This window comes from Neofelis nebulosa, chromosome 4, assembly GCF_028018385.1.
Source record: "Neofelis nebulosa isolate mNeoNeb1 chromosome 4, mNeoNeb1.pri, whole genome shotgun sequence".
NCBI lineage: Eukaryota > Metazoa > Chordata > Mammalia > Carnivora > Felidae > Neofelis > Neofelis nebulosa.
The window spans coordinates 105,098,995-105,119,267 of record NC_080785.1 but is presented as its reverse complement, the minus strand read 5'-3'; the positions used below and the strand labels follow the sequence as shown (position 1 = coordinate 105,119,267).

General features: G+C 53.5%; 1 protein-coding gene across 2 annotated transcripts in view; it reads left to right on the top strand.

Annotated features, from left to right (window-relative positions):
- Positions 1–3,412: 3,412 nt before the first annotated feature.
- VWC2 (von Willebrand factor C domain containing 2) overlaps positions 3,413–20,273 on the top strand; it is a 127,036-nt gene continuing 110,175 nt past the window's right edge. For both annotated transcript variants that reach the window (XR_009260627.1, XM_058725585.1), the window contains exons 1-2: positions 3,413–3,533; positions 5,461–6,268. Coding sequence is in view for 1 of the 2 variants with exons in the window: in XM_058725585.1 (XP_058581568.1) it covers positions 5,564–6,268 (705 nt within the window). In the remaining variant the exon portion in view is untranslated. The remainder of the gene's footprint in view (positions 3,534–5,460; positions 6,269–20,273) is intronic.

Genomic DNA, 20,273 nt, shown 5'->3' with positions numbered 1-20,273 from the left:
CTGGCCTCGTGTGAAGTCATCCTAAACCTCTTCCCATATCGTATTTCACGCAGTCTCTTATCCACTCTCAGGACACAGACACCTGGCCACCCCCATTCCAGAGGGTGGCTTCGTCCCTCTTTTCGAGGACCATCTCCTCAACTTGACATCCGACTGGAACCTCGGATGTGCCTCCCATCCCCACGCACCTGTTTCTTGTCCTGTCTGTCCCCTCAAGACGAGCCTGATCCTCACCACTCTTGTTCCAGGTTGGAGACATTTCATCAAGTTACCCCCTTTCAGTTAGGCACTCACCAATCTGTGCCCTGATTCCTTGGCAGATGTCATCTGAGTTCCCGGCATAATTCTAAAGCACGAGACACTCGGGAGGGCCAGGAACTGGCCTCAAGGGCGCACAGTCTGGTCTAGTCCCTTCCATGTCTTCGGGGTTGTAGGGCCCAGTGATTACATCTCAGGAGTGGCTGAGTAGGGGGCTGGGGAGAAGCGGTGTGCTAAGTACTTAGCACTAAGTGACCCACAGAGGCCTCCTTGGAGGCCACCAGTGGTGCTGCGCCAGGACAAGAGAACCCATTAGAGACTGAGGTTCCCACGTTAACTTGGCTTGAGCCGAGTTGGCTGCGACCTTAGTGAACTCAGGACCTTAGTGAACTCAGGACCTCTGTGACTTCCCATTGGCAAAATGGAAAACAATAATGGTTTCCCCGGGACTGGGGATACTGTATGGGTGTTAATGATGCAGTGTGACCATGCCCAGCATTGTATGAGGGAGGAGTGTGTTTCTTCTGGCGTTTTCCTCCCTTGTTCTCAACCTCCTTGTCTTCCAACCTCCCTCCCTCCTCCTTTCCTTCTTTCCTTCCTCCTCCCTCCTACCCTCCTCTCTCTCTCTTTCCTTTTTCTCTTTCTTCTTTTTCTTTCTTTTCTTTCTTTCTTTCTTTCTTTCTTTCTTTCTTTCTTTCTTTCTTTCTTTCTTTCTTTCCTCTTCTCTTTCTCCTTCCCTCCTTTCTTTCTTCCTCTCTCTCTCTCTCCCTCCCTTCCTCCTGTCCTTCCTTCCTTCCTTCTTTCCTTCTTCCACGTAGGCCACATAGATCCCAGACTAAGCACAGAAATATGACCCAAATATGGCTCAAATGAGCCCCTCATTTAGGAAGAGGCTACAGCCACCCAAGAGTTGTGAGAAAGTCAGCTGCCACAAGGCCTGTCACAGAGACACAAACTGAGTCTTGCCTGGAGAGGAAGGTAATTTTCATCATAGACATATAAAACTGTATCATGTTCTTATTTAGCACAGAAGAGACGGGGCGCCTGGGTGGCTCCGTTGGTTAGGTGTCCCACTCTTGATTTCAGCTGAGGTCATGAACTTGTGGTTCCTGAGTTCAAGCCCTGTGTCAGACTCTGCGCTGACAGGAACCTGCCTGGGATTCTCTCTCTCTCAAAATAAAAAAATAAACTTAAAAAAATTAAAATAGAAAAGACAACTGAAGAGTCAACCTTGACCTTGGCCTGGAACCAGTCTCCTCTGTCTGTTGCTCAGGATGGATGGGCACTTACTCTCAGACTCACTGCTAAGTAAGCAAGGCTGTGCTTCTGCCGATGGGTTTAACTCCAGCACCCAGAAGGAAAGACGGAAGGAACATACTGGGGGCAGAAATATGCCACAGTCCCAGAGCACGCCAGGCTTCCTATCCATTTGCAGATTTTCTTTTCTTCCTTTTGAAGATGGGAAAAGCAAGCTCCTGAGACACCAAGTGATCTGTCTGCTGCTGCCTCTTAATCTGTAGCCTGAGGAGACAGTAGACAAATACAGAAGGAGAGAAAGAATAGAAAAGGAGAAAGGAAGGAGGGAAGGAAGGAAGGAAGGGAGGGAGGGAGGGAGGGAGGGAGGGAGGGAAGGAGGGAGGGAGGGAAGGAGGGAGGAAGGAAAGAAGGAAGGAAGGGAGGGAGGGAGGGAGGAAGAAAGGAAGGAACTGAACAATTTATTGCCAACGCAATAAATTCTCCTGAAGCCTGCAAAGTCCCAGTACTTCCTTGAATTTTTCAGCTAATCAAGGCTGCACGGGTATTGTTTTTCTTCACTAAAGGCAGAAATCCTTCTAAAATTGCTTCCCCACCACCCCCCTTCATTCTATCCCACCACCTCTGAGAGCATCTGACAGAAAGTGGTTTGGATGCTGGGTCGCACAATTAGCTCCTAATTTTGTCAGGCTTCTTCCTGCGAGCCTCACTGTCTCATAATTGTGGCTCTCCACTGTGCCCAGGAGGCTGGGACAAAGGCTTTCTGATTCCAGGAGAACACTGATTGAGGCGGGATCGATATAGAGACATCACGATTCCCTCAATCGGACCCCCAACCAATTTTTCAGCTAGAAGTAGAATCTTGGGCACATACTTGTAGGGTTTTGTTATTAGTCACCTGTACCTGGGACCACCCCCAGTGCAACCACATGACAGCAGTTGGCAAAACAAATGTGATAGTTAAAAGACTGCAGAAGAATTAGCCTGGGACAATGTGACCTGCCTCTCCAGGTGAGGTGACAGGAAGAAGGGACATTAGGGACTCTAAGGCAGAAAGGCTCAAATCATTTTGGAAGTGGTTTTTAATTTTTATTTATTTTTTGTTTTGTTTTTTGTGTTTTTTTGGTTTGGGTTGTTGGGTTTTCTTTTCTTTTCTTTTCTTTTTTTTTTTTTTTGGTTGTTAGTTTAGTTTAGTTTTGTTTTTGTTTTTGTGGTTAAGGGGAAGCAGCGTGCCCCCAGGCTTCCTGTGGCCCCCTGTCCTTTGTGGCACTCCATGTTCATCTGGTGTGGGAGAACAGGAAAATATTTGTCTCAGTGTCCTCCTCCCCTCTCCCACCCCTCAGAGCCTGACCTTGGCGGGGAAGAGGGGTGTTCTGCATAGGAGTGTTCTCAGGGATTCTCTGGTGACGTAGCCCGGGGAATGCACAGCCTTACAAAAATTCCATTTTTGGAGTTAATTTGAACAGGTACCTTTTTTCCCCCTTTATCCAGGAAAAGTAACATTACTATCCGGTGCCCAGGATCAAAGAGCAAGTCCAAGTCTGCACCGCACGGGGCTCTCTGCTTAGCAGTTGAGCATCCTTACAAAATTAACCCGAGACGTTTCTACTTGTGGCGGACAGAGAGCGAGCAGGGAAAGGGACACTGAGGGGCGGGAGAGAGGTTGGCAGAGATTCAGAAGGGACGCTGTCCGGATTTTTATGCGTTTCTTACTCTCACCCGTCTATACACCTCTGTGTCTCCGCATGCAAAGAAGAAAATAACTCGCGACAGTCGGCTAAGCTAACGCGGCCTTCGAATTCCAAATCGAAGAGTTTGGGGGGTTTTCAACAGGGGCCAAACCAAGCTGTCCACAGGCAGGAAGGCCGGGGCGGGGGGAGGGGGGGTAATTAGGAAGGAAGAAATTGAAGAAAAGAATCAAGGAAAGAAAGAGGCGCGGATGAAAGGCGCAGTGGAGAGTGAGTGACGAGGCAGGAGAATGGCAGCCGGGGTGGGCAGGCGGCCGCGCGAGGGACTGACAGGTGGGTCGCGCTGCCGGGCGCGGGAGCGAGGGGGCGGGAGGTCCCTGACTCCCGGCGGCGCCAGGCCGCCGCAGCGACGCCTGGCGAGAAAGCGGGGGCCGCCGCGGAGGGAGCGGGGAGCGCGCGGGGCGGGAGGCGGCGGGAGGCGGGCGCGCGGGCTCCCTGGCCGGCCCGGTGCCACTCGCCCGGCCGCCCGCCCGCCGCGCTCCGGGCTTCTCCTGGCTCCCTCCGACGCGCCGCGGCGGCCCGGCCTCCGGTCACCTGGCGCGGCGACCTCCCCGCGCCCCGCGGCTGGAGAAGGCGAGGCCGAGCCCGGCGGCCCCAGGGCGCGCTCGGCGGCGGAGCCGCGGGGACGAGACCCGGGGCGGAGCGGCGGAGGGCGGCGCGGGCGCGGACGCGAGTTGGGCAGCGCGCCGGGCAAGCCCGCGGAGCCGCCCTAGTCGGGTGCACGCGCCGGGCGGAGCGCGCAGGTGGGGCTGCCCTCACCGCGCTGCGCCCCGCGCGGCTCCCCCGCCGGCAGGAGGATGGGCGCCGGCGCCTGGGGACCGCGCCCGCCGCTGCCGCCCCGGAGCCCGCCGCGAGCCCGGCGTCCGGCCCGCGCCCTGCGCTCATGTATGTAGGCTGCGCGCCCGCCCCCGGGGCCCGAGGGTGCATGTGGGGTATCGGCGCCCAGAGCGCCGGGACGCGCCCGGGGCACCGCTCCACCCTCTGGCTGCTCGGGAGGACCCCATCCTCCCGAACCCCCGACCCCAAGTTTGTAATCTGGTGGCTCGCCCTGGGCTGCGGTCCATCGAGCCGGGGCTGGGAGTGAGCACAGGGCACGGTCGTTCTAGGTCTCCTGGAGGGGGGTTTGGGCGGTGGGAGGGGGCGGGGTAAAGACCCCCTGGAGCGCGCCGGGTGGAGGGGTGGAGGATGGACGGCGAGGTGGGGAGAGGCTGGGTTGCCCGCACCCTGCGGCGCGTCTAGGGTTCTCCTGGCCCCTTTGGGCGGCAGAAACTTTGGGATCCAGAGAGGCTTTGGGAGATGGGGAGAGTGAAAGGGACTCGCTCCCGCCCTGCACCCCCAGCTCCCCCAACGCACTGCTTGGTGCTGCCTGGGCACTTCGGGCTCCACCGCTACGACCTCCCCCCCCCCCCCCCCCCCCGGCCCGGGCGAAAGCGATCACGAACCCAGCGCTGCGGCCCGCTCGGGGATCTCTCGCCAACGCTCCGAGTTGCTGAGCGGCTGGCAGGGCGCGGGGGGACCCGTGGGGGAGCCAAAGCCTCCGGGACCGCCGACCCCGCCGCCGGGGGCGGTCAGGGACATCCTCCCGAGCTTCTGGGCCAGGGGAGGAGGGCGGGGATGTGGCTTCTGCTCCCTGTCCAGCAGGCATTTAAAAAGTTGTTGGGAAATGAATCACGGGGTCCTGGGAGCTCTGTTAACCCCCTCCCTCCCCGTTCCCCAAAGGCCCTAAGGAGAGCCAGGGGGGTCCCCCCACATCCTCCCGCACGGTCTCCCGTGCCCAGCTCCACTGCGGAACTCTCCATTGAGTAACCTTTGAGACCGCGTGGCTGGCACCCCAGGGGGCACACCCCGGGCTCCCGGATTATGTGGCTCCATCCGAGTTTCGCAGGGGGGCGCGGGACCGGCTCGCTGCATTCCGGCAGCCGCGGCTCCGTCACCCGCCCAGGGCCGTCCCCACCGCTAGCCGCGGCCGCGGGAGAAACGCCGCCGGCCGGCGTCTCTCGGGGACCCCGCCGCCACGTCCGCGTGCCCCATCTGTGAGGTCTGGGGGGCCGGCGGGGCCCCGACGCTGGGCATGCTGCCCCCGCCCGCGCCGCGCGGCTCGTTCCTCTAGAGCGCTGCCGGGGCCGGGCGGCGCGGGGCCGGGTGGGGGCCGGGCGCGCGCGGGCCGCGGGGCTCAGCTGTGCTGCTGTTCTCTCCGCAGGGACGGCGGCTCCCGGCTGGCGGCGGCGCGCCCCCGGGCTGTGAATGCGACTCGCCCCTCGGCCGCGCTCCCCGCCCGCCCGCCCGCCGGGACGTGGTAGGGGATGCCCAGCTCCACTGCGATGGCAGTTGGCGCGCTGTCCAGTTCCCTCCTGGTCACCTGCTGCCTGATGGTGGCTCTGTGCAGTCCGAGCATCCCGCTGGAGAAGCTGGCCCAGGCGCCGGAGCAGCCGGGCCAGGAGAAGCGCGAGCACGCGTCTCGGGACGGCCCGGGGCGGGTGAGCGAGCTCGGGCGCCCCGCGAGGGACGAGGGCGGCGGCGGCCGGGACTGGAAGAGCAAGGGCGGCCGCGGGCTCGCCGGCCGGGAGGCGTGGAGCAAGCAGAAGCAGGCCTGGGCCGCCCAGGGCGGGGGCGCCAAGGCCGGGGACCTGCAGGGCCGGGCCCGCGGGGACACCCCGCAGGGGGAGCCCCCGGCCGCCGCCGCCGCCGCCGCCCAGGACGCGGCCGGCCCGGACCTGGCGCCCACGCCGGAACCGCCGGAGGAGTACGCGTACCCGGACTACCGCGGAAAGGGCTGCGTGGACGAGAGCGGCTTCGTGTACGCCATCGGGGAGAAGTTCGCGCCGGGCCCCTCGGCCTGCCCGTGCCTGTGCACCGAGGAGGGGCCGCTGTGCGCGCAGCCCGAGTGCCCGCGGCTGCACCCGCGCTGCATCCACGTCGACACGAGCCAGTGCTGTCCGCAGTGCAAGGAGAGGAAGAACTACTGCGAGTTCCGGGGCAAGACCTACCAGACTCTGGAGGAGTTCGTGGTAAGAGGCGAGCGCCCGCCGGGGCCACTTTGCACCTCCCGCCGCGGGGTGAAACCTCCCCGCGCGCTAGGCGCCCCCACTTTGAAGAAGAGGCGCGTTCTGGTTCCCAGAGGCGGACAGCGCTGTGCTCGCGTCCCCTCAACACGATCTGTCTTTTCAGAGCGGAGGTAATCTTTAAGGCAAAGTGGCCGATCCACATTAATTCATCGGGTCTTCGCCGTGAAAGGGTTTGGAGAGGGTGAGGCCCACGGCATTGAGGGGACGGCCGCCCCCCCCCCCCCCCCCAGCACTTACTGGCTGTGCTGTCCCTGGTAATCTGCTGCTTCTAATTTAAAAAGCGTGGCCGCTGAAATGCTCAACCTGTTTCCAAACACGGGGTAATTCGGCGTGCCATTTGGGGTATAGTCTTCTGCTAATAGCTAATTAAGGGAGACCATTCCTATAAATAAGCCATCTCCCCAGATTATGGGTTGGAGTATCACGCAAATGTCCTCAAAAGGAAAAGAAAATGCTTGATCATTGGATGCCAAAACAGTGGATGGCAAAAACCAGAAAGTGTGGTTTAGGGTTATTATTATTATTATCATCATTATTATTATTATTTTAGGGGCATACTAGTAACAGTGTTTACAGCGCTGGCCATCTCCTGAGCACCTACTGTGCGTCAGGCTGCAGGCCGCGCTTTTCCCGTGTGTTAACTTGGTTAAACCTCATAACATACTGTGAAACAGATGCTTACCTGTGATCTCCGGTTGATGGGGAAGAGGAAACTGAGGCACAGAATATTTAAATAACAGGGTGAAGACAAGGTTGCCGTTAAGAAGCAGACTCATGAGTCAGGCCGAGCTGTGCTAATGCACATTGTCTGCTTCTCCCCTTACATGCTGCTATGTGAAACAGAAGCCCAGCCCCGCTGGGGCACAGGTTTGGATGGAGATGCTGGCCCCTTGCACGTGCTGGTCCCCCGGGGAACTCTAACAGCCCTGCCTCTCCCCCACTCCGTGGCCTGGGCAGAACTGCACAGATCTTCATTCAGACCCCCCAGGGGAGGCCTGTCTGGACACGTGGCCTGTTGACTGGGCAGAGAGAGGGTTTCCTGGGTGACAGGGGGCGTCCTGGGGCCTGCAGCCCCCAGCACTGAGCAGGGAGGGAAGGCAGGGGGAAAGGAATCCTGCTGGAGGCCCCCGGAGCCCAGCCTCGGAGATCCACACATTCAGGATATGCCCAGGATGTGATGGCCCCTAAGGAATTTGAAGAATCAATCCCTGGTGTGGTAGAAATAGAAAGCCAGGAAGGACTGATCTGTAGACAAGGTAGCAAGTGTGGAAGGAATACTGGGATTTAGAGTCGGGAAACACGGGTGTCCATCCTGGCCTTGCCACTAACCAGCACGAGAAGGACAAATCGCATCTTTCCTCTGGGGTTGTTTTCCTCATCTGTTAGCTAAGGCTGGTTGGAGCTCTGAGGCCAGCCTCATGCCCAGGATGCATCCCCAGGCCAGCCTGTTTAGCACAGTTGTTCACTCCAGCCCTTCGAAGAAACAAAGACAACTTTGTCGAGAAACTCCTATGAACTAGACCCTGACCATACACCAGGAGTTAGGTAGGCGCCCTGCCCTCACAAGGCTCCCTTGCTAGTGGGAAGCCAGGCACACGTCTCCCCAGGTGTGTTGGTGCTGAAGCAAAGGTCCTGGCAAAACCCAGGTACCTTCCCAGGTACCTACCCAGAGGTACCTTCCTTACCCAGAGGTAGGTATCTACCCTGGGAAGAGGTATCTTCCCTACCCAGGGGTACCTTCCATGTTGGCCTGGGCCGGGGCTGTAGGCATGAGCCCAACAAAATAATTCTCTTGAGTTTTAGGCTCATGAGAAAAATCTCTCAGGGTTATAAGAACAAAGGCAAGTCGTTAGTTTTTATCGTTTGCATTTGTTGGTTGCATTGTATCTTGTTTTATAGTCATTTCCTAAAAGAGTCTCACGAAGTCAGCTGCATTTCGATCTAAAAATCCCAGACACACCACAGGGTGGCCAGTCATCTGCCTGAGATGACAGACAGAAGAATTCAAACTTGTGTTGTAGTAATTCATCGCTAAGTGCTGGGTGCCACGGAGCTGCCTTTGCGAGCCAGGGAAGGGGTGGGGGTGGGGGGGGACTCTTATGTGATTCAAAAATCGTTGGTCAGGAAGCAGAACGTGTTGCAGGCTCTGGAGATGGGGGATGTTGGCAACAAACGGGAGATTGGAGAGATGATACTCTTGGGAAGAATTAAGGTACCCGTGAACCTCTCTTTTGAGTGTTAAGTACATCTCTCGTCTCCAAGTGATACTTCATTCTCAACTTTCATCCAGTCATCAGCGGCTGCCAGGATGGACACGTGCATGAATGTCGCAAAGCTTCTACGCGTTCGGTGACGCGCTTGCTCCCCTAACACGTACAACCCCCTAATGATTTCATTCTGCACGATGTGTATGTCATGCTCGTTTCTGTGACTAGGGGGGTTGCAGTTACGCCCAGCTGCGGTGCCGAGTGCCCGGGCACGACCACTGTCCACCTCTCTGCTCTGGAGGTTCTGGGCTTTCAGCGAGAGCTCCGCTAGTGTGGTCTGTAGTTTGCACAGCACCGTGTGCAGGCAGTGGAAAAGGAGAGCACGTTCTGTCTGAAGCGCTTTGCTCTTCTGCGAAGAAAAGGTTAAGGAAACGGGGGTTGTGGTCCGTGTGTGTCTTGCTTGGAATGCTGGTCACCGCAGCAAGGAAGGAGGGGAAAGGGAGGCCAGTGCTGGACCTCCTTCCCCGGGAGGCACACGGGCGTCTGAGGCGTCTGTTCTGTGCTTCCCCAGAGAGAGGGAGGTAGTGATGGAGGCTGGGGGCTCACTCTGGGCGTCTGTCTGGGAAACAGATCCTGCCTGGTGCCTGTGATGCTGTGCATCTGGCCCCTGCGAGGCGGCTTCCCTCCGTCTTCCTGGGCTGCTCTTTCTTGGGCATGTGGCTCTTTGCCCAATTTTCACAGTTTCGTCTTTTCCCTCCTCTCCCTGCTCCCTACAGACGCCATCACAATCCCTCTTCCTTGCAGTTTGGCTGATAATCTCGGCCAGATGTCAGTGGAAGACCTCACTCGCCGCGCCCACGAAATCCCCTTATGCTGATAATGACTAGAGTAACATCCTCATGTCTCTAGGGATGTTTGCAACTTAATTTGTGTAGCCACGTAAAAACATAGTTGCTGGTGGAGTTTTCTCCACTGCCTCTCAAATTCCACCAAGTGGTCTGTTCTTCAACTTACACTAGCAGGTATCCAACTTTGGAGAAGGAAGCCTGGTCTGCTGGTTTGTATTTTTTTTTTTTTTAAACGAATGGCATTTTCACGTGTTCTCTGCTTCCTGGGGACATGCTCATTTGCTGGCGTTGCCATCATAAAGGACCACAGACCAGGCAGCTTAAACCATAGAGATTTATTGTTTCATGCTTCTGGAGGCTGGGCGTCCGAGATCAAGGTGGGGGCAGGGTTGGTTTCTTCGGAGGCCTCTCTCCTTGGCGTTATAGACAGCCGTCTCCTCCCTGTGTCCTCACCAAGTTCACGCTCTGTGTGCGTCTGCGTCCAGTCTCCTCACACAGGTCATATTAGATTGGGGCCCACCTGGATGACCTCATTTTAACGTAATTGCCTCTGTAAAGATCTTGTCTTGAAATACGGTCACAGTTGGAGGTACCGGGGGTTGGCACCTGAACCTGAGAATTTGGGAGGGAGGGCACAGTCCAGTCTGTAACATAGCCATAACAGGTGTCGGAGGCCAGAGTTGACCTCACATGGACGAGCCCAAGGAGATACAAGGACTGTGGCCAGGGGAAGCCTCCCTGGCAAGTACGATTGAAGAAAGAATTTACAAAGAAGGTGCAGGGGTGATTGGTGATAAACTCACTGCCCGAGAAGCATAGCCAGGCAGGCAGCCCACCTAAACCACTGTCGTTCTGTGCCTATTCCATTCCGAGCGCTGTTAGGACCTACTGTACTGTTTATGGCGGTAGATTTGTGAGCCAGACACAACTAATGAGCGGCTCTCCGGTGGGGGCTCCCTGGAGCAGTTTCAGATCTGCCCCGATGACTACCAGGCAGGAAGGCAGGCAGCAGGTCAGATTTGGAGTTTACCAACAGAAAACAATTGCAGTTTGAGCCACAAAATTAAGTTGTTCCCCTCACGGGGTCTCCTGATGCCCTGGGGGACCGTGAGGTTAGAAGCGGGGGTCCGCAAGCTTGTCCCAGTGCTTTGTAGCATCTAAGCAATTTATACAACCCTCGCCTGTGGATAATGCCCTCCAGGAACACGAACACTGCTCGCATCTTGGCTTCTGGGTCGTGTGATGCCAGTTCCGCCTGTCCACGGTGGCTCTCATAGTGATCAGGAACTCTGATTAGCAATTGTGGAAGTCTTTGAAGAAAAAGAGACGCTGCATTATTAATAAGTACTGCTTGCTCGCCTGTTTTTCAGAGCGAGAGGCCTGTTGAACTGGAGGCAGCTGGACAGAGATCCGCAGGCACGGGGATGTGGGGCCGCCGGGGAGCCCAGGCTCTCCCAGGGCGTCAGTGTCTGACCCATGATTAACCCTGCTGCAGAATCTCCTTTCCAGAAGTTTAGTAATGAAAAAACTTCCTCCATGAAATCTGGAATCAAAAGCTCCAAGTAGATCTCTATTGCAATTATGAAAAGGTGCCAGGAGAGAGACACATTCATCATATTTTTCAGTTGCATGGTATTTATTTCCGTTCTTCAGGTTGATGTTACTTAACATAAAACAATACTATTATTATTTACCTTTGCAAAGTACAATGAATCAAGCTGCGTAAAGCTAATGTTCTCTAGTCGGCCGGATGCTTGTGTTGTTGCTAAGCCTGAGTTTGCTTGGGTTCTGAGTAAGATTTTCTCAATTCTGGACCTGTCAGTTTCTGCCTTTCTTGCCCAAAGCCATTTAAACAGTAGCAGTTTGTTTTAAAAATTTTTTAATGCTTATTTATTTTTGAGAGAGAGGGAGACAGAGCACTAGCAGGGGAGGGGCAGAGAGAGAGAGAGAGGGAGACACAGAATCCAAAGCAGGCTCCAGGCACTGAGCTGTCAGCACAGAGCCTGAGGTGGGGCTTAAACTCATGAACTGCGAGATCATGACCCGAGCCAAAGTCAGACGCTCAGCTGACTGAGCCACTCAGGATCACTAAGAGTAAAAATTGTTTTAAAGGGGGAAGTCCATATGCTTTCTCTGAAACTTTCCAGTGTGGCCAGGTGTTGACCTTCAAGATTCAACATGGTTAAGTGACTTGATCCAAGTTATGGAGCTAGTAAATGATGGAACCAGGATCTGAGTCCTAGACTGTTGCCCTTCCAACTATGCCATCTTATGCCCGTGACCATATGGTCATGAAGTGGCATCTTGTGTGTGACCACGAGAATCCCAGGTACGTGGAGAAGGGAAAGCTCGAACAGGTTTGGGACACCTGCCCCACATTTGTGTCCAGTGCTGGACCAACTTGGCCAAGGGGTTATTTTTGTGGGTTTGACTCAGGCCATCTAGAACAAAATAAGTATCTGTGTCCTTCCGAGTAGGACATCTTGAGTGTCTGCCTCCTTCAGTGCGAGTGGAGGGTCTCAGCGTCCTCTAGGACAGAGCACTTAACCCTCTAAAGATGTCTGTGTGAGCCCTTGTTCTGTTTCATTCTCGTACCCCTGAACAATTCTCAGAGCCTCCTATTTTCCAGTGGTCCAAAGTAAAGAGTATCCTGCTTATCTCTCAGTTTATGAGAAGTAAATGAGATATATGTGAAGGCAATTTGAACCTACAAAGCTCTGAACAAACTGAAAAAAAAAAGAGAGAGAGAGAGAGAGAGAGAGAGAGAGAGAATAAGCCTGCAGCCAGGTGAATGTGGTTTCTGGGGGCTTCCCTGGTGAGCGTGCCTCTTGTGGGAGGTGACTAGCCCCCCTGGAGGGTTTTTAGTCCCTGGGAAGACTGACTGTGGAGGTTCAGCATTAGGGAGGGCCTCTCTGGGGTTTTCCCATAAATATTTCCTTTGGTGGAAGGTATCTCCAAATCTGATCAATCCCAACAAGAATTTCTTCTTGCATTTTTTAATTCAAAAATATTTTTTTGCGGGTGCCTGGGTGGTCAGTCGGTCAAGCGTCCCACTTCGGCTCAGGCCACGATCTCACACTTCGTGAGTTCGAGCCCCATGTCAGACTCTGTGCCGACAGCTCAGAGCCTGGAGGCTGTTTCGGATTCTGTGTCTCCCTCTCTCTCTCTGCCCCTCCCCCACTCACAGTCTGTCTCTCTTTCAAAAACAAACCTCAAAAGAAAACATTTTTAAATATATTTTGGGGGGTAAATACTTGCCAGGCTTTGGACACGATCCTGGAGACATAACACCAAACCTTGGAGTGCCCCCAGTAAACGGGCAGGGACCCCAACGTCGCAGGCAGTGACCACAAGGTGTGTGATGTGCTGTGAGAAGCATCATGGGGCTCTGCAAGGCACCCAGCTGGAAGCTGCCCATCTAGACTCTTGTCGAAGGTTTGTTTTTAAATGACAGGGCATGCCTGGGACAAGTTTCTAGGGGGAAGAGGAGAAGAGTTTGTCTCAAAGAGCACAATTGTGAGTTTGGGTGGAAGATGATGCTTTTCCACCTAGCCTGTGTACCCTATAGCCATCCTTTGTGGTATGCTTCTGACCACATAGCTGGAAATCCTTTTTTTGCTGTTTCTGTTCCAAGCCTGAGATCCTGCCAGCTGGATTTCACTTCTCATTCTATTTCTGTCGGGCACTGGGGTGCGGCCAGGACACGGAGTGCCTTTCGAATCTGCAGAAAAGGATGATGTCAGGCATCTGCCCATGGCCCTGTGAGTTCTCTCAGAAGCCCGAGGCCCATGGAGAAGCATAGGGATGGAAAATTAAGAAGCCGTGTGGCTCTGTGCCATAATCTCTGGTTATGGCGGAAAGGATTTTGCTTTAAACGTGGTGAGACCACCCTTTGCCCGGGAATAGAGAAAACTAATAGCCCGAAAACCCAGCACTTAACAAAACTAGTGAAATCCCAGATATCATAGAAAACACATCTTGGGGTGCCTGCGTGGCTCAGTTGGTTGAGCGCCCGACTTTGCTCAGATCATGATCTCACAGTTTGTGGGTTCGAGCCCCACGTCTGGCTCTGTGCTGATGGCTGGGAGCCTGGCACCTGCTTCGGATTCTGTGTCTCCCTCTCTCTCTGCCCCTCCCCCACTCGTGCTCTCTGTCTCTCTCTCTCTCTCTCTCTCTCTCTCTCTCTCTGTCAAAAATAAATAAACATTAAAAAAAAAAACCCACTCTTCTTAAAAGCACAGCTGAAATGGGAAAAAAAAATTGAGAAAAATTAATCCCTAGAGGTAAAATCCAGACAGGAAAGTCAACCTTGCAGTGGTGACCATCTGAGAGCATCGTCTGATGCCTGGGATCGAGGCTGGGGTACCTGACAAACCCATGGCCCCAGGGAGAGAGAACATCACACCGGGGTGTATCTCATAAGGCCATGCTCCCCCAAAAAGCATGTCCTGCAAAGGAGGACTGCAGACAGACTCCCCCTGGATGGGCCTCACGGCTGAGTTGAGCTGACAGGTTTTCTCTGAACATTTTCTGTATCTAGTGCATGTGCTGTCTTACGAGCATGAAGCTGCTTCCCTGGATGGTCCAGAAAATCCAGGTGGGGTATTTGTGCTGAAAGGCGGGGGGGGGGGGGGGGGGGGCGTCCCTGGCTGGCAATGCCGACAGGTGTCTGATAGAAACAAATGTCCCCAGGAGGAATGCACCCTCCCCCGGGGCTGCAAAGAATCCCCACAAGTAGCGTTCCAAAGAATGTGATAGCAAATTAAAATTACACACAAGAAGGGGCATCGTAAGCAAGAGTTTGCTGAGACTAAAGTAATCCAGTGAGACCCAGATGTTGGAATACAAATGAGACTATTTAATATGCAAAAACTCTGTGTTGAAATAAAATGCATAGATAGACAAAACAAGTATATTCCCAATACTGATCAGTTTTGAAGAAGAATCAGGTAGAACTCGTATACAGCAGTATATAATAGTTTGAATTGATAATCAATGGGAGGGTTCAGCTTTACATCAGGTACAGGTTATAAGCTAATTCAACGAACTAGCAGATAGACTTGGAGAAGTCACCCAGAGTGAAATATGGACACACGGATGGAAAACGTAGGAAGGAGATGCTTTGTTACATGGAGGACAGAGAAGAGTTAACATGGATCAGATCAGAATTCTGGAAGAGGCAGTAGAAAATACAGGAAAAACGAAGAGATGGAATGCCAGACATTCTAGTTGAAAGACCTTGATTTTCCAATTAATGAATCCCTAGGAATTTAAAGAAAGGTAAACAGGAGCACCTGGGTGGCTCAGTTGGTTAAGCGTCTGACTTCGGATCAGGTCATGATCTCGAGGTTCCTGGGTTCCAGCCCAGCATCGGGCTCTGTGCTGACAGCTCAGAGCCTGGAGCCTGCTTTGGATTCTGTGTCTCCTTCTGTCTCTCCCCCTCTCCTGCTCGATTCTCTCTCTCTCTCAAAAATAAATTAAACATTAAAAAATATTTAAAAAAAGAAAGATAAACAAAAATACATTCACCCGTAGCCATATCATAGTGAGACTGCAGAGCACTGAAGGCAAAAGGTTTTAAGAGCATCCAGAGAAAACAGACTTTACCTTCAAAATAACAGTAACTAGGCCGACAGCTGACTTCTTATCACTGGTAGAAAGACCCCAAACAGTAGAAGAATGTGTTTAAAGAGCAAAGAGAAAAGAAGAGTTAATCCAATTTACGTATCCAGCAAAACTATCCTTCAGGAAGGAGGCTGAATGAAGATATTTTTAAACAAAAATAGAGCACGCCACCAAACGAACCATAAGTAAAGGAACTTCAAAATGCAGTGTAAAGGATGAAACTCAGGAAGGAGAACATGACCTGGGAAGCCAAGTCACAGAGTCAAGAAGGAATGGAAGAAAAGTTACTGTTCACTGAAGCATAGACCAGTGGTTCTCAGCTGAGGGTCATGTTGCCCCTATGGGGGCTTGTTCAATGGGTGCAGACGTTTTTGGTGGTCAAAACTGGGGTGGGATGGGATGCTACTGACATCCAATGAGTGGAGGCCAGACATGCTGCCAAAATCCTACAGGGTGGAGAATGGCCCCTGATAACCAACGTCCAGAGGGCTAGAATTGAACACCTGGACTACAGATATGGATTTTGAGTTCCAACTTTATCCTTAAACAAACAGGAAATGCCATCAGATACAACTGGTAAATGTTCTTGGAAAAAAGTTATTACCAGGGCAGGGGGTGGGGGGCAGCTAGCTCAGCTTTAGGCCAAATCATGCCATAGGTAAGCAGTTGCAAAGGCCCTCCTGCTTTCCAAGACGCTGATCACAGATGCCACCAAGCTCCCTTTGCCTGTGGGTGATCATTCCTGCCCCTCCTGTAATAAAATTCAGATGTTTCGGGGCACCTGGGTGGCTCAGTCGGTTAAGCGTCTGACTTCAGCTCAGGTCATGATCTTACGGGTTCGTGAGTTCGAGCCCGGCGTCAGGCTTTGTGCTGACAGCTTGGAGCCTGGAGCCTGCTTCAGATTCTGTGTCTCCTCTCTCTCTCTGCCTCCCCCGCTCTTTCTCTGCCTCTCTGTCTCTAAAAATAAATAAAAACGTTGGGAAAAATATTTTTTTAAACTTCAGATCACTTCAAGATGATACGCCCCTCCTTCTTGGCTCTCGGTACCTGTTGTCCGTGAGGCAGCTCAGAAATAAATAGTAATGTCTCTACCAAAGTGTACCAGAACGATTGGTCCTCCCGTTTTGCCTTTTTGCTTTCCTCAAAGGTTGACATGCTACACAAATGTATCTCCCTTGTTCAGCTTTAAAAACAACCTCTCATATTTTACTTTTGAATGTCGTGTGACTTTTGAAAGCGGTCCTTCAGTAGGAGGCTTAGGGCAGAGAAAACACAAACTTAGTTTCAAACAAGCCACGACTCTTACTTATTAATTCCCGTGAAGGTATCAGAAGCTATAGCTGGGCTCCTGGTCCCACTCTTGAATCATTGATGGTTATATTCTGAGTGACACTCGGCCCTGGGCCAGCGGACAGGTTGTCACGGGGGCATCTCTGTCCCCACAGCCATGGGACAGGGAGTCCTCAGTGGCCAGAATGCCCTGCGCACGTGTTCTTTGACCCGCTGGTGGCTTAGCCATGTCACGCATGCAGACATTTCAGGGGTGGGTAGACTGGAAGAGAAATCAGACAAGGCCACTGGCTTCCCCTGGGCCTGTGAAGAGCCGGGGACGCAGGCAGCCTGAGGGATCAACTCGGCTCACGTCACCTCCGGCTGAGGGCGGAGATCCCCTCTGGTCCCCATGCCCTCCAGGAAGCCAAGGAAGAAAGCTCATCTTGCACCTGGTGACCGCCAGGGTCGGCTCTCAGGGACCTAAGAGCCAAGAGGATGTCTTTGTGAGTGAGCCCTGTCGTGTTTTCTCCACCGCGGACGGGGACTTCCCTATCTGGAGAAGAACAGGCTGGCAGTGTCCTGTTGTAATTCCAGGACGCTCTGGAAGAGGCTCAGCTTTGGAAAGGAGCGCGGGGCCAATGGCATGAGCCCTGGGCTTGGGCCGCGGTCCAGCACCTTCCCGGGAATCAGCAACTGCTGTGCACGGAACGGAGCTTCAGGACAGTCAGACCCTGACCTCACATGTCGTCCAGACGGGTGTCTGCGTGGCCACCTGATAGCTGGGAAGCGTGGGCCCTGTTCCTGGAGCCTGGCCAGCTCTGGGCAGAGGAGACAGACGTGCTTCTTGGGTCGTCTTTGTTCCTCCCTGCCGAGGACAAGCCTTATTCTTGCAGTCTCGAAGGAAGAATGCCAACACGGAGCGGCATGGTTCTGTTTTCTTCTGGGGTGTGTGTGTGTGTGTGTTGTTAGGATGAGATGTGCCTATGGGTTTCAGCGTGTTAAGTTTCCTAGCGTGCCCCAGTCCCCACCACTCGCTATCATGCACCTGGTTCACCACCTTGTTTTCTTACGCGATGGGCCCCTGAAAAAATTTTGAATTTGTGATCCTTCAGAGAGAACCAATCCCACATCCCGCCCTCATACCCACCTTTTAAAAGCCTACTCCTTGGAAGGCTTTTTTTTTTTTTCAATGTTGATTTATTTAGAGAGAGAAAGCACAAGCTGGAGAGGGGAGAGAGAGAGAGAGAGAGAGAGAGAGAGAGAGAGAGAGAGAGAGAATATCCCAAGCAGGCTCCATGCTGTCAGCATGGAGCCCCATGCAGGGCTTGAACTCACAAACTGTGAGATCATGACCTGAGCTGAAATCAAGAGTCAGACGTTCAACCGGCTGAGTCCCCCACAGGCGCCCCATCTTTGAGAGATTTTTCATTTTAGTCATTTAGGTATAAAATGAGGAACAAGCCCTGTTTCTTTCTCTCCAGGGATAACTTATGTTTCACTCTTTATTCTAACACAAGAGGCTGTAGATTTTCCCATTTTTAAAACAGTGAAGTTTGGCTTTAACAACATCTTTCCCCAGGGCCCTTACCGCCCCAGTCTGGCCCCAGGCTGGCCCCAGGCTGGCAGTGCCCAGTTGGCAATGTGTCCTTTCCATTCAGGGCTTAGTTTAGGAATCTGAATGAGCAGAGCATCTATTAATGTAAACCAACCCCCCCAAGTCTCAATGGTACCCTGCTCCCAGGGTCAGAGGAGAGGGGCTCTGTGCAGACCCAGTATCCCAGCATGGGGGTCCCAGTCTGGCTGCCTGTGATCACAGGCTCTCCTCTCTCCCTGCCCTGCTCTGTGTGCAGCGGGCCAGGGTCTGGGGGCCAGGGGCTGGCCCACTGTGGACACATGTCTGCCCCCACTGCAGAAGTTTACAGACATTTACTTCTCACAGTTCTGGAGGCTGGGAGTCCGACATCATGGTGCCAGCAAGGTCTGGTTCTGTTGAGGCTCAAGATGGCCACCTTCTCCCCGGGTCCTCATACGATGGGGAGAAAGCTGACCGCGATCACCAGGCTCTTCCTTGTATTTGAAGGACAGGAATCAAACCTTGGGTCCCCACCCTCCTGACCTCAGCTCCCATCCCACTGGGGGGTTAAGGCTCCAACGTTAATTTTGGGGGGACCCAAACACGCACTCCATGACAGGAATCCCGCATGGTCTTTTTCGCATCTCATCTGACTGTGTGATCTGTCAGGTCAGAACATTCCAGAATGTTCACCAATGTTCTTCTAGCCAAGCTACTCAGCTGTTTGCCACCAAGAAGAATGCACCACGTAAACATGGCCAGCATTTTTCTCCCTTCTCTTAAGTGAGTTCCCTCATGATCTGTGTTAATCTGAGGGAATCCATCACGAGGGGATTTGAAGGACGTGATTAGACAGTCTTACCACAAGCTAAACCACGAAGAAGGAAAAGCCACTCTCTGATGTGGCGTTGGGGTGTCAGACTGTTGTACTGTTAGTCTGTTGTGTGGTGGGCGGTGTGGTTTTCTTCCCCTCACTGAAAAGCTGACAGCTTCTGGGGACAGTTCTTAATTAAGTCCCTTTGTGTGCAAATCCGTTCTCTGACAGAGTGGAAAGACAAAGAGAACAACAACAACAAAAATAATCTCTCCTGCAGGGCCTGGGAAGCCGCAGTGTTCTGTCGCTGGGTGGCCAGTGGCTTGTGTTGGAGGCTGGAAGGTGGCCAAGGATCAAGCCCATTTCACTTTGGGGAACAGAAGGCAGGGCAGAGGGGCACGCAGGTCCGAGCGCTCCGTGCTGGTCCTGACCGATGGAAGGCCTGGAGGATGCAGGCTGGCAGGCAGGTGCATCGGTGTCCCTGAAGGACCCTGCTGTTTTCCCATGTGGAAATGGAGCTTTGCAGGTGCCTTGCCTAGTTTAATAAGACGGTTTCAGGTAAGCGACCTGACGTAGCCTTGGGGAGAGATCTGCTTCTAGGGGACTGTGGAAAGAAAGCCATGCCCTGCATAGCACCTCCCAGCTTCTTGCAGGGAGACCTGGGGAGGCCTTGGACGCATGCATGATGCTTGTACAGGAGAGGCGCGGTGGTCCAACCAGACCCCCAGTTCAGGCTGCTTCCCCGGAGGTTCTTGGCAATTCACCAGACTCGGGGGTGTGTTTCACTCCGGGGAGGTGGGGGGGGGGGGAAGCAGAGTTGAAAGGCAGCGCTCCAGCATTTTTCTCCAGCGCCCAAATAACACAGCTCCCGGCAATCGGAAGCTAATAAGACCCGGTGGTTTAAATAGAAGGGGACTTTGTGATTTCCCTCTGAGTGCATCACACGTTAACAAGTGTGGCAGCCTGGCACTTTGAAAGCAAGCTTGGCAGCTGGAAAGGACGCTTTCGCCATCTGGTGACAAAAATGTGACAGTGACTTTGGGGAAGCTGCCGGTCATCCCCAGCAAAGTTTTTAGTTGGTGCCTCTGGCAACTTGTTGCTGAATTCAACAGGGTCGTCAGATAAATTCCGTGACAGGGTCAGGATGTGCAAACAGAACTCAGGTGCGCAAACGCTGAAGAAGTAACACTCCTGAGTTTTAGGATGATTTCCTTCCGCTCCGGGGCTCCCCACACCTGCCGATGGTGGAAAACGTGGTTCTGTATCAGTTCAGGTGCGAAGTGTCTTAGGGGTATCTCTGTCCTTTGAGGTCTTAGGAATCTCATCTCTTCTGGGTAATTACTCAGCATCTGAGGATTTCTCCCTCTTGAAAGACATTCTCCTCTACTTTCATTCTTCCTAAGACGCGCTGGAAAGCTCCCGTTGGCCTTAGGACGTTGGGAAGGGCACCTTGTCCCCATGGCATCCTCTGCATATTGGAGTTTTCTCTCTTCGCTCTCGTTCCAGCCAAAACCCACAACTTTGCCTGGAAAATTCTTTTTTTTTTTTTTAAGTTCATTTATTTTGAGAGAGAGACAGTGCAAGTGAGCGAGGGGCAGAGAGAAAGAGA